This window comes from Diabrotica virgifera, chromosome 4, assembly GCF_917563875.1.
Source record: "Diabrotica virgifera virgifera chromosome 4, PGI_DIABVI_V3a".
Lineage (NCBI taxonomy): Eukaryota > Metazoa > Arthropoda > Insecta > Coleoptera > Chrysomelidae > Diabrotica > Diabrotica virgifera.
In genome coordinates this window covers 20,030,472-20,054,031 of record NC_065446.1, presented here as the reverse complement: position 1 = coordinate 20,054,031, position 23,560 = coordinate 20,030,472, and the positions used below count along the sequence as shown (strand labels likewise).

At 35.5% G+C, this 23,560-nt stretch overlaps 1 protein-coding gene across 1 annotated transcript in view; it reads left to right on the top strand.

Moving 5' to 3' along the window:
- Positions 1–23,560, top strand: part of LOC126882938 (cuticlin-4) — a 122,693-nt gene that overhangs the window by 89,397 nt on the left and 9,736 nt on the right. Inside the window, exons 5-6 of the mRNA XM_050648014.1 lie at positions 16,394–16,536; positions 18,513–18,903. Coding sequence (XP_050503971.1) covers positions 16,394–16,536; positions 18,513–18,903 — 534 coding nt within the window. The remainder of the gene's footprint in view (positions 1–16,393; positions 16,537–18,512; positions 18,904–23,560) is intronic.

Here is a 23,560-nt window from a genome sequence, read left to right as displayed (position 1 = left end):
ATCGTCCCAACCGAACAATCCACTATACTAAATTGTCAATCAAGATTTTTTTTTTTTTTTTTTTATTAACTCCCAGTATATTTACAATCTGTCACATATATAATATTGAAGGACAATAAGTAAATGGTCGGATATTTACATTGGACATGTAGGAAATATTTCCAGTGAATTATTTCCTTTACATAATTAACCTATTTATTTAAAACCGTTATTTGTTTGTTATTCTGAGTACACTTAGTTAAACCTGCTTATCAGGTCCGTTGGTTTAAATTTTTTTAAGCGGCGCACCTCACCTACTGTGTTAAATAGATCACTCGCGAGGGGGTTCACATGCGTATTTGCTCTATCCCGATATTTTTCACTGTGTCGTTTTATTTCATTTTTGATGGTGGGGATTTCCAAGTCTCTTTCTATTGCTGTATTTGGCACGTACCAAGGGGCATTGACTATTATTCTTAAAACCTTATTTTGGAACCTTTGAAGTATTTCTAAGTTTGAATTTGACGCTGTGCCCCATAGCTGGATTCCATATGTCCAGATTGGTTTTAGAATTGATTTATATACAAGTATTTTGTTTTGAATGGTCAGTTTTGATTTCCTGCCGATAATCCAGTATAGTTGCTGCAGTCTAAGTCCTAGTTGTTTTCGCTTGTTGAATATATGTGTTAGCCATGTGAGGCGTTTGTCTAGGTGCATGCCTAAGTATTTCACACTATCAGCTTGTGCTAATTGGCTGTTATTTAGTTTCACTGGTGAACACTGATCTCTTTTCATCGTGAAAGTAACGTGAATTGATTTGGATCCATTCGCTTTTATTTTCCACTTTTTTAGCCATACTCCTATTTTGTTCAAGTTTGTTTGTAGGTTTCTTGTAGCTCCTGCAGGATTGTGATGGGAGGCTAGTATTGCTGTATCATCAGCAAATGTTGATACTGTTGTTTGTTCTGTAGTGGGAATGTCTGCCGTGTACAATAAATATAATATTGGGCCCAAGGTACTACCCTGTGGTACTCCAGATTCTATGTGGTAGATGTTAGTATATTCAGACTGCTGTTTTACTAAGAAAAATCTGTTAGTTAGGTATGATTTTAATAATGGATAGAAGTTGTGAGGTAAACCTTTTTTTATTTTATACAATAGTCCAGGATGCCACACCTTATCAAAAGCTTGGCTAATATCTATGAATGCGGCTGAACAATACCTTTTCTTTTCTAAGTCATTGCTAATTTGTTTAACGACTCTGTGGACTTGTTCTATTGTGCCATGTTTTGCTCTAAAGCCGAACTGATGATCTGGTATGAGCTTTTTTTCCGTTAATATTGGCTGCATTCGCTTGAGTAGAAGTTTCTCAAATATTTTTGATAAGATTGGCAAGAGACTGATGGGTCTGTACGAGCATATTTCATTAGGGTTTTTACCTGGTTTGGGAAGCATTATTATTTCTGCTACTTTCCACTGATTTGGAAAGTAGCTCAGCCTTAGCATTGCGTTAAAAATTTGTAGTAATGCTGTGATTCCTTTTCTAGTGAGTTTTTGCACTATAATGCCGGTTATTAGGTCATAGCCCGGTGCTTTTTTTGGTTTAATTTGGTGTACAATTACATCTCTTATTTCCTTGTATTTAAAGTTGCTTATGGGCTGTTCCATTTGGAGAGGTGACTCCAGGTAGTTTTGTATGTCGTCCATGTCTTCTTGTGTACTCTCTACTTCATTTGGTTTAAACACATTTGATAGGTGAAGTGCAAATGCATTGGCCTTTTCTTTGTCGTTTCTGGCCCATTTCCCCTGTTGATCTTTTATAGGGGGAATATGTTGTTGTGGCCTGTTCAATTTTCTTGTTGCTCTCCAGAGTGAGTAGTCTGTTGCTTCCGTTGGCGTTAGGTTTTCAAGATATGCCTGAACCGAGTCATTTTTCATCGTTAACAGAAGTTTTTTTAGGTCCTTACTTGCTTTATTGAGGTTTTTCTTATTTGCTGCTGTCCTTGTTTGCTGCCATTTCTTGCGTAGTCTTCTCTTTTCAGCAATTTGGTCTTTTATTATGATTGGGTTTTCGTCGATTTTATCACTGTCTTTTTGTATCGGGGTTGCAACCCAACCCGCAGTTTGAATGGAAGTTGTTAGTTTTTTTAATGCTACTTCTATATCCTCGGTTGTTTTAAGAGGAATTTTAAGATCTATACATGCATCCACCCGTTCCTGAAAGGTGTCCCAATTTGTTTTATGATTGCATACTATAGGTTTTTTTGGTCGCCCTACTATTCCCTCAAACATGGTTAAGAGTATTGGTGAATGATCAGATGACAGATCAAAGCTGGACTGTATTTTGAGTTGTTTAGTATTAATGCCTTTTGTTACGAAAAAATCTATGGCATCTGGTGTTTTCTGTGGATCACTGGGCCAGTATGTAGGTTCTCCTGTGGCGAAGTGCTTTAAGTTACTGTGATTTATAGTTTGAAGTAATTCTCTACCTTTTGTAGTTATTAGTCTGGAGCCCCAGGCTTTGTGTTTGGCATTATAGTCTCCTCCTGCTATGAATCTGTTTCCAAGCGTTTCGAAGAATTTAGAGTATTCTTGTTTTTTATTGTTATGTTTTGGAGGACAATAGACTGCAGAAACTTTTAGAATACCGCTTCCAGTATTTAGAGCAACTGTTGTTGCTTGCAGGTGATCTTTCGCATAGTTTGTTTCTTCGTTGTGGTTTATATTGCTGCGAATTATAATTGCAGTTCCACCATGGGCTGCTCCATCTGGGTGATTTGTTTGGTAGATATTATATTTTGCGATTTTCATATAAGACTTTTTAGTAAAATGCGTCTCTGCTATTAACATGATGTCTATTTTGTTTTCTTTGAGAAACGTCTTTATTTCTTCTGCATGTTGGCTCAGTCCGTTTGAATTCCATTGAGCTATTTTTAGTAACTGTTTCATTTCGATAATTGGTTAACTAGGGCTGTGATAAGGTTCATCATGGTCCCCATCTGTGTGATTAGGTCCTTCATCATTCCTTTTAACTCGGTTATATCGTTTTGCTGTGGAGGTATCATTTGTAATGGTATCTGAGTTTGAGTATTACTTACTTGCTGTATTTGTTGCTGCTGTTGTCCCACTGTTGCTTGAGCATATGATATTCCAGGTCTGATGTTTGATTGGTTCTCTCCATTGGTCTTTTCTCGTAGGTTCGGGTAAAGTTGTTGTTGTAACTGTTTGTGCACTACACAACCCCTGTAGTTAGCGGGATGGTTTTCTAAGCAATTCGCGCACTTCACTGTGTTGTCTCTTGTTTTCCGGAGGCACTCTGCTGTATTATGTGGACCCGCGCACTTCACACACTTATGATTTCGCTGACAGAAGTTTTTTGTGTGACCGTATTGTTGGCATCTCGTGCACTGGGGTATTATCCGTTTCTTGCGAGGTGGTTCAATTATAACACTGCAGTTCATGAGCTCTTTTATTTCATAAATGGTTTTATTGTTGTCCTTGGGTTTCAAGTCCACAAAAAATAGTGGCAAAGGTTTTTTTGTACGACTTTGGAGAACGTTGTGTATATTTACAGTTTCGTGTCCTAATGCCATTAAAATTGTTTTGATTTTTTCCATGTCAGTGGAATGATGCAGATTTTTTAACACGACTCTGTAGGTTTTATCAGTTTTCGGCTTATACGTGTAGAACTGGGTTTGTTTTTCTTCCAAGGCTTTTATAATTTTAGTGTAGGCTTCACCTACTTTAGGTTGTACTCTGACTTTCTCTTGTCCAACCGTTTTGATGAGATACTGCTCTTTAACAATCTCTTCTAGAAGTGATATTAATGGATTTATGTCAGCTACACCGTCTATATAAATTGGTGGAGGTTTTGGTTCTTTTTGGTCGTTTTTAGCTTCGTGTTCCTCTTCTTCTTGTTCTTTTGGTAAATTTTCAAATATATTTGTTTGTTTGTTTGTTCCTAACCAGTAGTCATCCAATTTGGTTTGTTTTGAGTGCTTTTGGATATCATCGGGACTGCGTATTCTTTTCTGATAGGTTACTGTTTTCCATTCATTTGGCGCTTGTGGTTGTTGTTGTGGTAACAACGTTGTTTGCACAATGTTTTGGTTTATGTTGGGTTCGTTTCCACCGATCTGCATGTTTGTAGGTGCTGTTTGTTGTATCATTTGAAGTGGTGTTGGTTGATATCCAGGTAACGGTTGACTATTGTACATTTGACTATTTTGGTACATTTGTCCGTTTTGATCTAAGAACATTGCTGGGTTTGGTTGGGATAGTGGTATCCCTGTATAATTGTAATTGAAGTTACTAGCCATCGTTATAAATTAGAATTATCATTTTGCCCATATCTCCCCTACTAATACATATATTTGTAGTACTGGTTTCGTACTGGATAATTACTTCAACATTTATCACAACACAACACTTTTTGTTTAAATACAAAACATCGCACCGGTTGTATTTCAGTTTTCTAATGTCAAATTAATTACCATACGATAATGATTATGATAAGGTAATTATACTAGTTATTTCTTTGATACTTCTTAACTGCTTGAAGGTTCGAATGAGACTGTGAATCAATTCCGCACCCCGCGAAAATGAAATTCGAAAAAATAAATTTGCGCTCCACCCTATTGTACAGGCGATGTTGATCGAATCAGATATCCCGCAGAAAACATTCAATATGAATGATAACACCTGTCATGATTGTGTACAAGAAAATATAATATGTACCTACATTACTGTAGAAACAATATCTTATAAATAGAGACCAGATTTTATTACAATTGCATATTTGTTGCATATTTTGCATATAATTGCTTTTTTTACTATTTGTGCATATTTTGCAATATTTGACATACAGAATATTTTCTACAAATTCTGATTTCCAAAATAAAATTATGGAGCAAGGTACCTATAAATTTTAATAGTTTAGTACCTAATACCGAAAGTTAATAAATCGTCCCAACCGAACAATCCACTATACTAAATTGTCAATCAAGATGCAGTAGAAATAAACAAACCAAGACCCGTTAAATGCTCCTAGGAGCACTCCCTAATCATAATTTACGATGTATATACATTGTAAATCCCAAATCATGATTTCCAAAGTTCATACATTGTAAATTATGATTCGGTGGTGCTCCTAGTAGCATTTAACGTGTCTTGGTTTGTTTATTTCTACTGCATCTTGATTGTAAATTTAGTATAGATACAATAGGTAAGCATGTGAGCGGTATTACTTTATTGTAGGGAAATAAATAATAGATTACAATGTTTCTGACTTAGAAATTGTGAAATTCCGAAGAATAGACGTGCATTATGTCGATTCGCTATTCTGAGACACAACTGTCTACACTACAATCACAGTAAAAATGCACTAGAAATAGAAAATCATGATTTGGGAGTGCTCCTCGAACATTAAACGTGTCTTGGTTTGTTTATTTCTATATAGTGCATTTTTATCGGGATTGTAGTGTAGAGAGTTGTGTCTCAGTTTAGCGAATCGACTATATCTATGTACACTATTATAAAAATTAAATAAATGTTCCAACGGGGTGTCTCAGATATATCCTAAAATTACTTTTTAATAATTTAAAGATTCTTCTTTACTTTTATGCTACAGTTCGGTTTCAAACAATCGAATTTTGACGAACAATCTAATGTTGTCATAGGAAAGTTTCAAGAGGTTTTAAAAAAACCTTCGTAGAGGTTATGGTTATAAGCATTAATTCCTGAATTTCTTCTATAACATTGAGCCATTTTTATTCTTTCTTCATTCTGAAAGTCGGCGTTATCTAACTGCCCCACGAACTACCTGGGCCCATTAATCCCAAGTACCTGCTGCCCCATCGCCGAGAAAGTTGGGGATTAAGTTTTAATGACCGGAAATTCCAAATTTGATTATAGTTGAAAGTAAGAATATAAATATTTTCAGTTATTCACTTCAGTTGCAAGTATTACGGTATAGTGTCCAGTTTTGTCCGTTAGTGTTTAACTTTTAAATGGCGAATCCAACGACTATGTTTAGTCAAAGGGGAGAACTTTTATTAATAATTAATGAATATAAATATTCAAAGGCCCATGTCTCCAAAGATGGAAAAGTTAGATGGCGATGCATCAAAAAAGGGTGTCAACAAAAAGTGTACACAAAGGAAGGTGATGAAAATTACGTTATTCTTGAAAAAGCATCGGTGGAGTATAATCATGCTTCAGATATCCACGTTGACCGGCAAATTTTTAGTAATTCTACTAAGAGGAAAGCTGTAGAAGATATATGTGAAAGACCTTTAAAGATTGTTCACAAGGAATTGAGTAAGGAAAATTTCAGCAATTTACCGCTGACGACGAAAGACATTTCTTGCGTTCGAAGAAATATCTATGCTGCAAGACGAAAATCCACACCATCATTGCCCAAGTCACAGGAAGAAGTTCTACAAGTGCTAGTGAACTTAAATTTAAAAACAAATACAGGTGAAAACTTTTTATTATCTACGAAAAATAATTCCGCAATTTTTAGTTGATTCACAAATCTCTACTTTTTGTGTAATGTAGATTTTTTGTATGTAGATGGAACTCTTCAATACTGTTCTAAATATTTTTGTCAGGTGTTTACTATCTATACATGGCTACAAAAATGGTTTTTATGTTCCTCTAGTATTTTGTTTGTTACCAAATAAATCACAGCAATCGTTCAAAAGTACTTTTGATTCATCAATAACAATATGTACAGATTTGAATTTAAATTTCAAACAGAAGCGAATAATTTCTGATTTTGAAATAGCAATTCAAAATGCAGCCAAGTTAGTGTGGCCCGACATTATTATTTGTTGTTGCAAATTTCATTTAACACAAAATTGGTAACGAAAACTTCAAAATTTAGGTTTGTCCTTGGAATATAAAAATCAAACTGTTGTAACATTTTTTTATATACTAGGATTAGTTAATAATTAATTTACCCGTTGGATTAAATTTTAAACCCACTAGTACTCATTACGGGTACGCCTATGGCCGTTTCCGTAAATAACTACCCTTAGATAAAATTGGCTATCATAACGGTACTGGCACAATTCGTGTCGGTGTGACCAACGCAAATAACTGGAGTCCATTATTATAAACGGAACCATTCTTTATTGCATTTTTGCCGGTACACAATGTTTTGGAAATAGACCCAAAGCATCCTATTTATGGTGTTATTGTTATCTGTTAGTATGAGAACAGTAAGTTTCCGTTAAGAAACCTCTCCAAAGTTTACTACCTACATTCCGTTAGGTATGTCACTTTATTCAAAGCGGCCAGGGTATTGCAATGTTTTTATGGTTACTTTCGGTTTCGGTAATATTTCAATTAACTTTCCCTTTCAAAAACCCCCGTTAGGTTCGTTGCTTCCTCTTGCGGTCTGTTTGAAGCGCGACCCTATTTCAAAGGATCTATTTTTTTTAACACTTTACAACTCAAATAACGTTACTTTACTTAAAAACGCAAATAGGTCGGTTCCTTTTGAGAAATGCAATTTTGTTTGAGAGGGGATATACTCCCACTTTTTTTAGAGAAAAAGCATCGCAAAGATTGCGAAAGGGACTTAGCGGCTGAATGGCTAGAAGTACAGACGTGTGTCTCTAGAGTACCGTATATCTGATCTACCGTATATCTTATCTGAGTGATATTCACTCTCGTATCGTATCTGTAATTGGATCTAACATCCGCTTAGATTCAATTACCAAATAACTTCAGTGTTTGCTTACTAAGTAAAGTAAATAATATAGAGTCAGTGCAAATTAAGAGGCAGAGCAACTGTAAGTGTCTTAATAATCCTACCTAAAACTATTTCCAAAAATAGAGCAATCTAAGGGCTATCTACCTCAACATATCTTCATCTGTGGTTAAGGCTAACCTCCGATGAATCTCACTAGCGATTTCCTCAATAGTTTTTTATTCATTAATAAAACTTTTCATTGTCAAAACTAAGTACAAACATTCACTAATTCCTTAATAGCTGTGCGATTGGCTTTTTGTTTATAAAACCAAGTGCGGGCTGGTTTTTGATTTTTGAACAGTAAACATGTGTTAACTTTGTATGCTTTGCATTCAATTTTATTATATCTTTGTACGTTATATTTTCTATCAATCATTAAGGTTACCATATCCATTATCCTAGGCCAGTAAAGAGAGATTTCTCATTATAGATGCTTGATTTGTTTTTTTAATTCATAACCAGGCTCTCTTTACTGTGTTTTTAATTGTGCATGTTTTTGTTATAATATGTTACTTGTATTTATTCCATCATAATTTTTGTTTATTTCTAACTGTACACCACAACAAATTAATTGTTGGTGCAGTTTTGATGGGTGTATATACATTGTTTTCTCTTTATTTCTTGTTTTTTTAGACTCACCCTTCTGGTGAGCCATTTGTTAATATATTGTTTTTTATTTATTTCACAAGTTTTATTTATCTACTATTAATAAGTTCCCTGATAAAAGCAATTACCGCTAAATATTTACTAATTAATTGTCTATATCTTTTCTTGTATTTGGTCTCAGAATCTCATTATCTTTTCTTACCTACCTGTTTTCGTTTCTAAGGTTTCTTAATTTTCCCCTTTCAACCCCAAAAAGTTAAGTGGCGCCCTGTATCTCTTCTCTTATCTTGGGTAACTTTACCTATCTATCTTTTTATCTGTTTCTCTCTCTTCTCTAAGCTACCTTCTCTTGTCTTATCTTTACCTATTTCTTCTATTGGCTCCCTTCCACGTTCCAAAAGCTAGTTTCGAACCCACGACTCGCTCTCCACCTATCATCTGGCTGCCGTCGCAGTGTCTCCATTGGTGACCTTTCTAGCACCATCCAAAAAAAAAGGTTTCCGAGGTTACACATTTTTATGGCGCCCAACGTGGGTTGGTAGTTATTTACGGAAACGGCCATAGGCGTACCCGTAATGAGTACTAGTGGGTTTAAAATTTAATCCAACGGGTAAATTAATTATTAACTAATCCTAGTATATAAAAAAATGTTACACTGTTATTGGAAAATATTTAAAATTGTTTTTCGGCATTCCTTATTTAGATCCAAATGATGTTGGTGACTTTTTTTCTGATGAACTTTTTAATATTATGCCAGAAGATAACAGAGTTTTGCAATTTTGTGATTACCTAGTTGATAATTATTTAACGGAAGATTCAACATTTCCACCTTACATGTGGGCTTCATATTCATCATCTCTTATATTTACTACAAACGCATGTGAATCATTTCACTCGAAATTTAACGAATGTTTTTATAAATCACATCCTGACATATTTAAATTTACAGATATTTTGTTAAATTTTTAAGCAGAATTATATTATGTGAAAATTAGAACTGCTCATAGATTCGAAAAAAACTTGATAAAACGGCAAAAAGAAAAGTTGATTTTATTGAAAATAGGCTAATAGGTCTGGATCCCGCGTATGAAAAAAAAGTTGATTAATAGCAAGCTGAAAATTTGTTAATAGCTTAAGGGTGTCTAGTCGAATAAACTTTGATATATGGGAACACTGAAACAGGGGTAGTTTTAATTGTGGAACAGGTTAAAAATTTGGAACGGTCACAGCACGAAAACGGCACATTTATTTTGTCCGACAGAACAGACTTAAACTCTCCGAACAGAGATTAAACTCTCATGAAAAAATCAGACTGCTATTTATTACCTGTCATAATTCTTGTCATTTGACATATTCTACATGTTCCACTCATTAAAACGCCCATTTGGTGATAAATAGCAGCCTGATTTTTGCATGAGAGTTTAATCTCTGTTCGAAGAGTTTAAGTCTGTTCTGTCGGACAAAATAAATGTGCCGTTTTCGTGCTGTGACCGTTCCAAATTTTTAACCTGTTCCACAATTAAAACTACCCCTGTTCCAGTGTTCACACATATCAAAGTTTATTCGACTAGACACCCTTAAGCTATTAACAAATTTTCAGCTTGCTATTAATCAACTTTTTTTTCATACGCGGGATCCAGACCTATAAATATAGTCATTAAGACAGTTTGCAATTATTATGCAGCTAACTTTTAAAATCTAAAATATAGTGTTCACTCTTACTTATTTTTATCACTAATCAGACATTAGAATTAAGCATTGTTATTGTTTAACTGTAGTTTTTGTTATTGTATATAAGTTATTGTTGATTTGTAAATAAACTTTATTCGATTATATTGTTATAGTTTCATTATTTAATTATTTAAAATTTTCGCTCATGCTTTGGGAATTGGGTTCCTTTTTGAATAGAATAAAGTAAAATAAAAACTATATATGTTCACAAAAATATTATTTAAGTACCTAGGTAGCGTGGAGGAGTTCGTAGTCGCCCCTGAAAGGAATATATAGAAAAAATATACTTAAAGGTGTCTTAAAATGTCTGTTTCCCATATTTATTTGTAGATAATTAACAAATAATTAACAAAATCTGTCTCATTTGCCTCTTGTAATTTTAATAGATATGGCATAAGGCCATAAACCGATCTTAATCAGTGTCATTAATAAATATTTTTTATTTCATTCTTTATTTGTTTTTTCAAAATTAGACCATATATTTTCTTCTTCTCTATTTAAAATATTCTATTTATTTAACATGTTTCCATATAAAGTTTATTCTCCGCATTCTTATACTCATCAATTTAAAATAATATTTAACAAAAAATTGGCGATAGCATAAATATTTTTCTATAATTAGTCATTACCGTTAGTAATATTTGCAATTTTTCGTTCTTGAATCTTAATACATATTATCTATAAGCTTAAGCTTTGTCGAATCTTACATCATATTATTTAATTACTTCCTTATTTGTATTTATAAGAAGTATAAAATGTGTAAAGGTTTAAATCATTCAAGCGTAGGTTTTATCTATTTACACATCGTACATGTGCAGTAATTATACCATCGTGTTCTTTTTTATTCTAACACATTAACTTGGTTTGTTTTATTTAATTAAAAAAAGGAAAAGAAAAATATTACTCATGAAAAAAATATAGGTAGGTATATAAAATTTTTAAAAAATGCGTAGATATCATAATAATAAATACCTATTTATACGCCAAAATGTATGGCGAGAAAAAATAGACCTGACTCGCTAGCTGTCAATCAACATTAGTAACCTTAGGTCAAAATATTGTAGAGGGCCTTTTCAGCAAAAAAAAAGTACACTCTTTATTATTTATTAAACTTTAGGAAAATTTATTTCTTTCATCACAGCATCAAAACAATATTATTCTTTTTTTCTTTCTCCCCTTCCTTATACCCTTTCAGGTGTCGGATTTGGGTTTAGTTTAGTAAATAGTATCTCGTTGGAAAAAGTATATTGATGTTCAGAGAGACTATACTGAATAATAATTATTATAACAGCAGCATATTGTGACATTCAGTAAAATCAGAATACATATCTATTAAATAGAAGAATTGCCTTCTTACGTAATAGTTTTTGTAGTATGTGATTATCATATAATTATTTAATAGCTCCAAAAACAATCTATGTCAAATTATAAAAGAACCTATTAAATAATTGCTTCGACAAACCTAATGAATGTTCCAACAACCCACAATAGACTTTAACTTCGACATATTTACCAAATACATTCAAATTGATAAATGAGCTATTAAGTAGGTGGTACCGTGGTACTGTTGCCTTTTAAAATATAGACATTCACAAACGCTAACAGTACTAGCCATTATTCACGTTTTGCGTCTTGTCTTTGAGACATACACAAAAACTATGATTATTTCTCGAATTCTATGGTCAGTTAGTTTTAATGCCTAACTGTATACGATTATTGTCATGCTTTGGTTAACTCCAATGTCACGATCGAAAATTCATTAACATTTTTGGATATACACAATTCTTGATTATCTTCTTGCAATAACTGCGCTCAAGAATATAACAACCTTTTAAGACAAAAGTGGTAACGTTTATAGATAAAAAATAGTTGGTAGACTTTTATATAAAAATAAATGGGTCTATAATATGTAGATATATAGATTTAATCACTAAGTACCACCACTAGCAGTGAATAGAGAAATTTTTCAGGCACCGTGTGCTGCCCAGCTAGGACAATAAGAACTTACTGGCCTTCCAGCTCACTTTTTAAAAGCCATAGATAACTGCCAGGGGTTCTCCAAAAAGAGACCCCCATCAAACATATCCTGCAAAAACCAGAACATTCAAGTTCTTACCATAGGCGTAACCAGGGGGTGGTTTTGGGGGTTATAACCCCCCTCTTTTGGATGTACTTTGAGCTCTATACGCTTAACACCATTATTATTCCATACCCCCCAGAGACCTTCAAGTAGACGTAACCCCCCTTAGGATCATCCTGATTACACCTCTGGTTCTTACTGACACATTCTATTATTGCTGACACTTTCAGTAAACAGTGGCGCAACCAGGGGGGTTGTGGGGGTTATAACTCCCATTGGGATGTACTTTGAGCTCTATACGCTTAACACCCCACTTAATTCCATACCCCCAGAGACCCTTCAATAGTTGTAACCTCCGTCCCTTAAGATCATCCTGGTTACATCGTTGGGTAAAACAGACGCTACTTTTGCAGAATATACAACAAAGACCGAATTCGCTGTCAGGATGTCCTGCGGGAACGGTATCTTATACAGTCAAGCAATCCATACAACATACTCTTCAAAAGTTCCCACAAAATGTTTAACCTTCCGAGGTGGACTTCCTGGTCATTGACTTGCGCGTAAGGCTCGATGCACCTTTGCGTCTTTTCAATCTGCCTGCACGCTGCGAGCAAGCTGCATGCGATCGCTGGTGGTTAAGTAGAACGTGAGTTGAATTTATTTATTGCACACTCGAGCTGAGCCACAGCGTGCAAGTGACTTGAAAGCCGCGTGGACCGACAGCACGCCAGTTTCTGCTACGCCGCCACCTGCACGCGGCTTGGTAAACAAGTCATGCGGTTTGGCAATCTGTGCAGGGCAATCAGTAAGTATACATTGACCGTGCGATGGATAAGTGTGTACATTTAGCTCCAACCTTCAAGGTCACTCTGTCCGTAAATCGAAGAGCATGTAGTCAGCCCCATGAAGATAAGGGAAGCGTAAACATCAATTAGAAACAACCAATCCCTCACGAAAGAGTAAAAACATACACCTACCTTGGTACGAACGTCATTGAAAATTGGGACCATTCCATAGAAATCAAATGTAGGATAGAGAAAGCAAGATCTGCATTTCGAAAAATGGCTTCTTCTTTACGTGCCCTATTAAGTCCCCTTGACGTTGGCGATTAACATGGCGAAACTGTCTCTGTCTCGAGCTATTCTAAATAGTTGTTCTGCTTTCTTTATTCCTGTCCACTGTCGGATATTCTTCAACCAAGAGGCCTGCTTTCTACCAATTCCTCTGCGTCCTTCGATTTACCCATCATAATAAGTTGAAGAATGTTATACCGGTCTCCCCTTACTACGTGTCCAAAATATGCTAGCTTTCTATATTTGATGTTATCAAGCAGCTCGCGGGCAGCATTTGCCCTCTTAAGCACTGCCACATTTGTCATCATAGCCGTCCATGGTATTTTCAGTGTACGTCTGTGTAGCCACATTTCAAAGGCCTCCAAACGAATTATGGTAGATATTTTTAATGTCCATGCTTCGACACCATACAAGAGGACTGACCAAATGTAACATATAATCATGCGCTTTCGAAGTTGAAGTTGCAAGTTATCATTACAGAAGAATGACCTCATTTTTAAAAATGTCGTGCGGTCTATCTCGATTTTACATTTTGTTGCTAGTTGTTCAGTAATATGCCAACCAAGATATTTAAAACTGGGTACTCTTTGAATTATATGACCATCAACATATAACTGTGAATCTTGATGGGCCAAACGGCTAAATACCATGTATTTTGTTTTTGAACATCAGTTTATGTTTAGGCCAAACTCTCTTCCCACTGTGGCAATGGCATTTAAAAGGTGTTGTAATCCATTCATATCATCACTTAAAATAACTGTATCGTCTGCATATCTCATTGTATTTATCAGAATTCCATTAACTTTCACACCCCATTCCAAATTATGAAGCGCTTCATTAAATATTCTATCTGAATATAAATTGAATAACAGTGGGGACAGTATACAACCCTGTCTGACACCTCTTTGTATTTTGCATATTTCTGTTGATTTTCCATTTATGCTAAAAATGGCTAAGTTATTCAAATGCCATGATTTGTCGCTATCCATAAAAATCAGGTTACTACGATGTTATATCTTTCCTATACTGTTTTACGGAGTTGAGTCGTGGACTCCCACAAACGCCACCTGCAAGAAAATTGAGGCTTTTGAAATGTGGCTTTATTGTCGAATCCTGAAGGTATCTTATACCGACCACATTACTAATCAGGGTGTTTTGCTGAAAATGCAAAAAGAAAAAGAGCTGTTAATTACAATAAAAACAGCCAAAATCGAATACCTCGGTCACATCATGAGGAAAAGTGAAAGATATGAACTGCTGCAACTAATCTTGCAAGGAAAAGTAGAAGAAAAGCGAAGGCAAAGGATTTCCTGGCTGAAAAATCTACGTACGTGGTTCAACACAACAATTATAAATATTTTTAGAGCAGCAGTGTGCAAAGTACAGATTGCCATGATGGTCTTCAACATCAGAAACGGATAGGCACTACAAGAAGAAGAATCCCTTACGATATTTTCTTACTACAGGCATCTACTTCGCCTGTTTTTTATCCCTCTTTTAGAGTCTTTCGCTACTCTTAACAAAACAATCCTCATGGGCGATCTGAACTGAAAACACACAATTTGGTGATATACTTACAACAAATCGAAAGGCATTCATATCTTAGACGCTAGACGCACTATTAGACCTTTTCATCTCCAGAATCACCAACATTAAATTTACATTTTTGAATGCAAAAGGTGCGTCCATTTTGGATAAAATTAAAGCCATTTCATGTGGGATCTTTCAAATGAGGTATCCCGTAACCTCGGTTGGTAGGTTTAAAAAATCGGCGATTACGTCATGACGCTAATACTAATAACTTAATGACGAACACACATATAGCAGTTGATCGACTGTTTCTGAGATAATAAATTTACTGCATACTTTTGCATCATAGTTAACTAACTAGTAATTTTGGTTAGCCCTGTAGAAATAATCGAATAATCCATCGTTGCAAAGCCAACTAGGATACCTTTCAAATGAGGTGTCCCGTGACCTCGGTTTGTTTTTAGAAAAATCGTCGATTACGTCATTACGCCAACACTGATAATGTAAAATGGCCAACACACATATCGTCACCCTAATTAGCAAAACTCGTAACTCCAAAACGACAAATTGTCCAGACTTAAAAAAAGCTGATACGGAGTTACAAGGTTTTCTTTTTCGTTTATATTTAATTTCTACATTTAGGTGGAGTAACAGAATTTGGTTAAACGACAGATAAATTAATTTACAAACAGATGGCGCATATATATTCATACATTGAGTAAAAATGGAGTTACGAGGTTTGCTAATTAGGGTGACGTTATAGCTATTGATGGATATTTAAAAATTAAAATTGACGTACTTTAAGATTTTTTTAAGTCGTCTGTTTCTGAAATAACGAATTATTCCATACTTTTGTATCATAGTGTATAAAATATATTGATAATTTCTTACTTGTTAATTTTCCTACTTGCTCTTCTTCTTCTTCTTCTCGTTGTCCTTATGCCCTATAAGAGCGTCGGACTTTGGTATCACCTATCCATCTTTTACCCATTTCTTCCACGCCTTCCGGTCTCCTGCCATTTCCTTCATCTGTTGCACTGTTTTCCCTCTATTTGTCCCGATTTCCTCGATTTGTTCCATCCACCCCTTTCTAGGTCTGCCCCTTCTTCTTTTCCCCTGTCTTTTGGCATCTGTCACCTTCTTTACTAGTCTGTTCTCGTTCATCCTAGTTATATGTCCAAACCAATTCAGTTTCCTTTTTTTCAATTTTTTTCTCTATTGGTTCCTGACTTAGAAAGTTTATGATGTTTTCGTTCCTTTCTCTGTCCATCTTCGTCTTTCCAGCTATTTTTCTCAGCTGCTTCATTTCTGCTGCATTTATGGCACTTTCATGTCTTTTATTTGTGACCCATGTCTCGCTTGCATATAGAAGAGTTGGTACTGTGATTGTATTATATACTTGTATTTTTGTTTCCTGGCTGATTTCCCTTTTTCCCAGTATCGTATTATTAATCGCATAGTATATTTTCGTAGCTTTCTTTATCCTATTTGCAATTTCTAGGTCAAGCTTTCCGTCATTCGATATTATCGTGCCCAGGTACTTGTAGGGCGTCACCCTCTCCAATTCTTGTCCTACTTACTCACTACTTACTCAAAATACAAAATAGTTTTTCATATACCGATTTTGTTTTTCAGGATGACGGTGGTATCGAATATTATAATACGATTGTAGTTCAACCTCATCTTAAACTAGTAACAAATCAGGGAAGAGGATTCCACATACGATGTCGATATAGCACCAGAAACAACACTGTAATGAACGATTCGCTAAAAGTAGAGTAAGTAGTTGAAAATGTATTTTCATATTTATCATCCAGGTACAGGAATTATCAGTACTAGTGGACTCTCCCTGTCGCACCCCTCTGCCATTTTTTATCATCTCATATAGCAGAGATGTAGAACTGCTAACTGATATTCTTCCAACAATAGACAATTCAAGGCTCATGAATAATGATAAAGCTGAAAGCGATAAATAATAAAAAGCTCTCTGGATCAACTTATGAATCGCTAACTGCTACCCTGCTACGTTCAGCTTTCAGATCGGTGTGTTCTGCTGTGGAGTATTGTGCTCCCGTCTGGATAAACAGCCCTTACACATGATTTGCCGATACCCAACTTAACAGAGTGCGTAAACTATCTTTAAGATGCACCCCACTCCAATGACATTCCATCATAGCAGGAATAGCTCTACCTGATATCCTGAGATGAAACGCCCTAGTGAGCAGCATAAAAAGTTCGATGATAATCCAGACTTACGGATATACCAAAATGACCGAACCCTGTCAATAAGTGTAGCAAGGTTCGGTCTTCAGCGGTCAACCAAGACCCATACAACCCTTAAGTCTGAATGCCTTATCCAAGCATATCGAGGTCCAGAGCTGGACTTGACTTAGCAGCACCAGAGACAATAAACTGAGTGGACAGTCTCGACAGCAACACCTAATATCCATGGAAGTTAAGTTTGTTTTTAATTTTGTATGAATACTTGGTTTAATTTATATTGTTCTTTCCATATTTAGCCATACGGCTCACACTCCCCTCCAAAGGGAAAATTGACTCATCCCATATACCTACGGTATATCGGAGGTGATTTAGCTGCAATATGAGCTCTGTATTCAGGTGTATCTCCCAAAAATGTTCGTACACATCTGGCCGTTGTGAGTAGTACAGCTTTCTGCATGGTCTTATACAGATGTTCATTTAGACCCAGCTTTTTTATGTTTTCGAGGAAGTTCTTCGGAGTGGCTCTAGTAGTAGACATAATAATCGGTATTGTCTGGATACTTTGCATTCTCCATTGTCTTCGTATTTAAATTTGCAGATCTCTGTACTTGGCGATCTTTTCAGTAAATTTAGTACGTAGATTATTGTTGTTGGGTATCGCCACATCAATAAGTGTTGTTTGTCTTGTTAACTTATTAACTAGTACGACATCTGGTCTATTATTTGCCAATGTTTTATCTGTGAGTACAGTGTGGTCCCTGTATAGCTTGTAGTTGTTATTCTCAAGTATACTCTCAGGGACGTATTGATAATATGGGAGATGGTCTTTTTGCAGAAGTCCCAGCTTCATAGCTATCTCTTGATGAAGGATCTTTCCTACTGAGTCATGCCGTTCTCTATATTCAGTTGCAGCAAATGCCTGGCAGCCCCCTGTAATATGTTGAATGGTTTCTTGGGCTTGACATCCATATCAGCATCTGTCTTTTTGGACCTGAGGGTCTTTGACGATATATTTCAGGTAATTTTTGGTTGGTATAACCTGATCCTGTATGGCCAGTAATAAACCTTCTGTTTCGGGGAACATCTTTCCTGATGTCAACCAAAATTTCGACGGTATATTGTCGACATAATCTTGGCTGACCTCATTAGGGTGTCGCCCGTGTAGATGTTTACCCATCCAGTAATCCATTCTTTGTAAGGTGGTTTATGCGTAAATCTGGTTCCCTCAGTTTGATCGATGTTGTGTCATCTACTGCGCAGATAGCGCGATGTAAAGGATATGCCTCAGTCTGTATCTGAAAATAAGTTTGTAAATTATCAACTTGTTTATTTAATTGCTCACCTATATCCATAAGTCCTCTTCCTCCTAAATTCCGTGGTAATGTACTGTACTGCAAGGATGGTGTTTTTGTGCCTTTGTGAGGTGTGTTCTTACTTTTCGATGAAGATATTATCCTTATTATTATGCTATACGCTAAATAAATAATCTTGGTATATATCTAAAAAGTGCTTAATATTATTTTTTTAACAGTTTAATGGGAGCTGACCCAATACAAGCTTTATCGCCAATGCCAGGCTGCAATATGAAAATCTTCTCTGGCGACCCGGCGATGAAAGAAGTTGCAGAAAACGTAAAAATAGGCGATCCTCTAACCTTGGTTGTAAATTTAGACGAACAAGAAACGTATGGCTTCCTTGTAACCGATTGCTTGGTTAGGGATGGATTGGGATGGGGAGAACAAAAACTGATCAGCGAGGACGGGTGTCCAACGGATCCAGAGATCATGGGAATGTTTAAGTATTCCCAAGATAAGTCGAAAGCTTCAGTGGAGTTCCAAGCTCATAAATTTCCGTACACAGCATCAGTTTACTACCAGTGCAATGTTAAATTGTGCTTAAAGGCTGATAAGAGCTGTGATGTGGTAAGTTCTAAAGTGCTAATTGTAATTATTATACCATGTTTATAATAACAATAACATACACCTGCAAATAGCGCAACACTTTATAAAACTTTTATTAATTTTTTTGCAACTTAACAATTAGATCATGACATATTAACATAAATAAAATCAGGGATAGTGTATCTTAAAGTTTCTTATTTCCTTCCTTATATCTCTTCCTCTTCTTCTTTCTAGCATGATCGATCATGCTAGTAGGCTACTGCCTGTTCATTGCCATCAAGTCTTCCCCGGACGATGAGGTCCAGCATTATCGCCATCGTTTTGGTGGTGTACCCTGTGGTCTTTTACCTACTGGATTATTCTTTTTTGCGCTTTTAACGAGTCTGTTGTCCTCCATTCTCTTTATATGTTTGTTCCAATATCTTCGTCTCTGTCTGACCCACTAAATTTGAGACACTTTTTTGAAAAACAAATATAAAACAGAATATTCAAAAGTTTTTAAAACATTTATTTCGAAAACTTAAATTTAATGTTTCTACAACACAACAAAAAATAAATAAAGCGAATAAGACATATATATTTTTGCAAAAAAATACGTTTAATTTTTTTGCGACATTTAATATTAAAAATAAAAGGTCGCCTAATTTGGGATAGCCAGGTATCCAAATTTGAGACAGGTCCGCAATTTGAGATACTATTCAAAAAAGCCCTTTCCTTGGCAGAAAAGGCAAATAAATGTGCTGGACTTTATTTCTCCGCAGTCTTCATGTGCCCACCTGCCACATTGGTAACACTTTGCCCATCGTTCTCCATATTTATCGTCGGAAAATTTTCCGGTGCAAAATAGACATTCCGCGTCGTTTTCTCCACTTTCGTCGGACGATGAATCAGCTAATGGAAAGTCTTCGCTGCTATCTGAACTTGAACTCGAAGAGACTTTCCGTTTCCTTCTTGATGTTTTGCCTTTTGATGTAGAAGGTTGACCTACGTCTTCGTGTACTGCTATTTCTTCTTAGGGCGTTGCTTTTTTGTTCTGATCTAACACTTTTTGTTGAATTGTTTTTTTCTGGTGCTAATACACAATCCAAGTTTAGCTGGGGTACTAGTTTTTTGCTTTTTTCTTCTGCAAACTTTGCTCTAATTCTTCTTTGTAGGGTGTTAAAGTAATTACTGAAGCCTTTCCTGATCTGGCATGTGGCTTTTTAGTGGTGTCTCTCTTGTATGTAGGAATCAGACAGATGTCTTTCGGAGACACAAGTTGTTGATGAGGTAGTGGTGGACTAGGAGTTCTATGTTCTCGCATTGAATGATTTGGTTGTTCGTGGTTTGGTCCTATTATTTGTTCGTCCCTTTCGTTTTGTGTTTCCAAGTGCTCTTGAATTCCAAATTCAAAGTCCCTAAAAATATGGCGACAAATAGGGACCAGTCCAGTTTTTCGGAAACCATTGCAAGATATTTCCATCGTCGCAGCTTTGTTATACGCTTTACAAAAAATACTGGCAATGGCATATGGCGACACAACACTCAACTGATTTTCTCTAAGCCAGTTTTCTATTTCTTGTGCGTAGTAAGTTTTCAGCGGTGCCATAAAAGCAACATCCAACGGTTGCATTTTATGTGTAGAATGTGGTGGGAGGCAAATAATCGTCACATGATTCTGTTTGGCCAAATCTATTAGAGCAACGTTTCTCGTATGAGAATAGTGGCCATCAAGGACGAGAAGAACAGGGTCTGCAGCTGAAGGTTTAGTGAATTTTATGAAGTGTTGTAGCCATCTAGTGAAAATATCGGCCTGTACCCAACCTGACATATGGCATTCTGCGACTGCTTCAGTGGGAGCTCCTAGCATCAACTCTGTTTTCATATTTTTTCTAGGGAAGATTTATAATGGTGGTACGAAAACTCCTGCAGCATTCATACATGTAATAACAGTAATCAGCTTGCCCCTTTCTGCCGAAGTAAGTGACGAAAACTCCTTCTTCTCTCTCATAGAAATGGCTTTGCTATGTTTGTGCTGAACAATTGTAATACCTGTTTCGTCTACATTGAATATACGTTGTGCAGGGTTAGTAAGCTTAAGATATTTTGGTTCATACAGGTCAAAGAACTTGGATACATTTTCATGAGTAAACGATTTTACTCGAGCAGATGACATTCCCTGAGGAGTACGCATTGAAAGCGTCGGATGCCTTTTCAGAAAGAGTCTCAACCATTTCTTTCCGGCTGATTTTTTGACTCCGCTAAATGGATGTGGTATTGAGTTTCGTATTGCAAGTTGAAATGCCAGTCGTTTTATATCACGCGCTCTTAGCCCGAAATAACGTTGCTCCATAGTTAGGGCATACTCAACCAACTCATTTTCTAATTCCAAAAGAAGAATAGGTCGGTGGCCAATTGATATCCCGGCGAGTTCTTCTGGAGTCTTGTCTGATTTCACATATCGTTCTAAGGTACCTTTTGGTACTTCAAAAACTTTTGAGGCCTTCAAATAGCCCATCTCTCTATTTCTTACTGTATTTACGTAAGAATCATATCATTTGCATCATTTGCGTATCATATCATTTGCATTCCATTTTTTATTTTTTTGGCGGCATCTACAAACAAAAAAATACATAAAAATTAAAATTTTACACGGGGTCCTAATTTGAGACACTCTCAAATTTGGAACCTACAGGTGTCTCAAATTAGGATTTTTCCGTTAAAAATAAAACGAATTTTTGTTGGTTATGTATGCCACACAATTACCGTTTAATTTGCATAAAATGTATTAACTAATATTAAACTACCAAAAAAAAAATAACTGGAGTAAATGTAATCATCTTACCTTGATGTATTGTAAGTTTTTATAAATTCTGAAAAAACTTTGTGTATCGTGTAAATCAAATTAACGTCGACAAAACAACAACGGCCACTTCTAAGCGCCAACTAAAAGCAGATCTACCACTAACTTCACAGAATGATCAGTTTTCAATATTTTCACTAGATGTCAACCCATCGTACACAAATACGACGGTGTCTCAAAGTGGCGCCTGTCTCAAATTTGGTGTCTTTTCTCTACTTCTTAATGTTCTGATTTCAACTTTTCTCGTCATTTGGAACGTTCTATTTGTGTCTGGTCTTGTTTCTGCCGTATATATGTTATAATATGTCTTATTTTTGTTTTATATATTCTGACTATGCTTTCAGTATTTAGATATTTGTTCTTCCATACGATTTAACGATCTGACCTCTCTTGAGAGATTTCCATAACTTGTTATTTCCGCTCCAAGATATTTGAGATGATTCACCTGTTCCACAGTTTGGAGTCAATTTCTAATTGGCATCTTATCGGTTCTTTGGAAATTACTAGGCACTTAGTCTTCTCGGTGTTGATAAGCACAGTTTAGTTCTTTAGTTTTAGTATTAAATGCATGCAGTAGCCGTTGGAGATTGTCTTCAGAATCGGCGATAAGGACAGCATCGTCAGCGTAGCAAACGACTCTAAAGAATGTGTTACCCATCTTAAATCCAGCTGGCCTGGTCTAAATTCAGCTTATCTTCCATTTATTTTAATTTTCTTATTGTATATTCTCTTTTCTATTCGGAGAATTTTTTTCGTTTTTCACCTCTGTTCTTGATATTGTCGGACTAATTTTCGAAGTTTTAGTTCCCTTTTACATTGGTTGTCTTCCTTTGATATTCTCTTTTGGTATATATCTTTCTGTTTCTTCCTTTATTACTCTAGTCATTTCTTTCTACATGTTTTCTACTCCTTGTGATTTCGTGTTTCTCTAGTCGCTATTAACCTAATATATATTTCGTACCTTTTTGATTACTAGTCCTGTTTGTAGGAGAAATAAGAAAAAATCCACAATTAAAAAGAATTTTCTGTAGTCAGCTGTATACCATTAATAACAAACAATTAATTAAAATCGTTTAAAAGGTATTCCAGCAAACAGACCGACGTGTTAATTACGTGAATTTTGGGTACATTTGTCACCAATATACGTAAGTTGTTTACGTGAATTTCACGTGAAAATTTGGTTTTCAATGTCACATTGAAAATACGTCTTTAAATTACGTGAATAACTCGTCTTCAATAGACGTGTTATTTACCTTAAATAGCAATAAAATGTTTCGGGAAATTCACGTTGCAAATACGTGTTGATTAACGTATCTTTTAGGGAATGTATATATTAGTATTCACGTGAAAGATACGTCCTCGGTTCACGTAAATAATTCGACCTTAATTAACTTATGAATCACGTAATTATTATCCTCATATTATGATATAAATAAAACAAGCATATAAAGTATTAACCATGTATTTATTTAGTAGAATTTAGAGACTTTAAAACATGTGTCTTGTATAATTAATATACAAGATAATGAACCAAAAATGGTACTGACCTAAAGGCACATTAAAAAATTTGTTAACACAAAACACAACACAGGTCACTTTTTATTTCGAGGACACTTCGACACTTTATTGTTTTTTCTAATTGCATCTTGCATCATCGGCACTTCAACCCTCGAGCATTGAGGTAAACGTTAATACGAAAGACATTATTATAAATAAACCCTCCTAAAATAAAACGAGAGAAATAAAGCTTCACGTTTCACTTTTTGTTGTGAGTTGTGAGTGTGAGAAATGTGAGAAGCTGATATTATAGGTTATGTTCATCGATTATAAAAATCG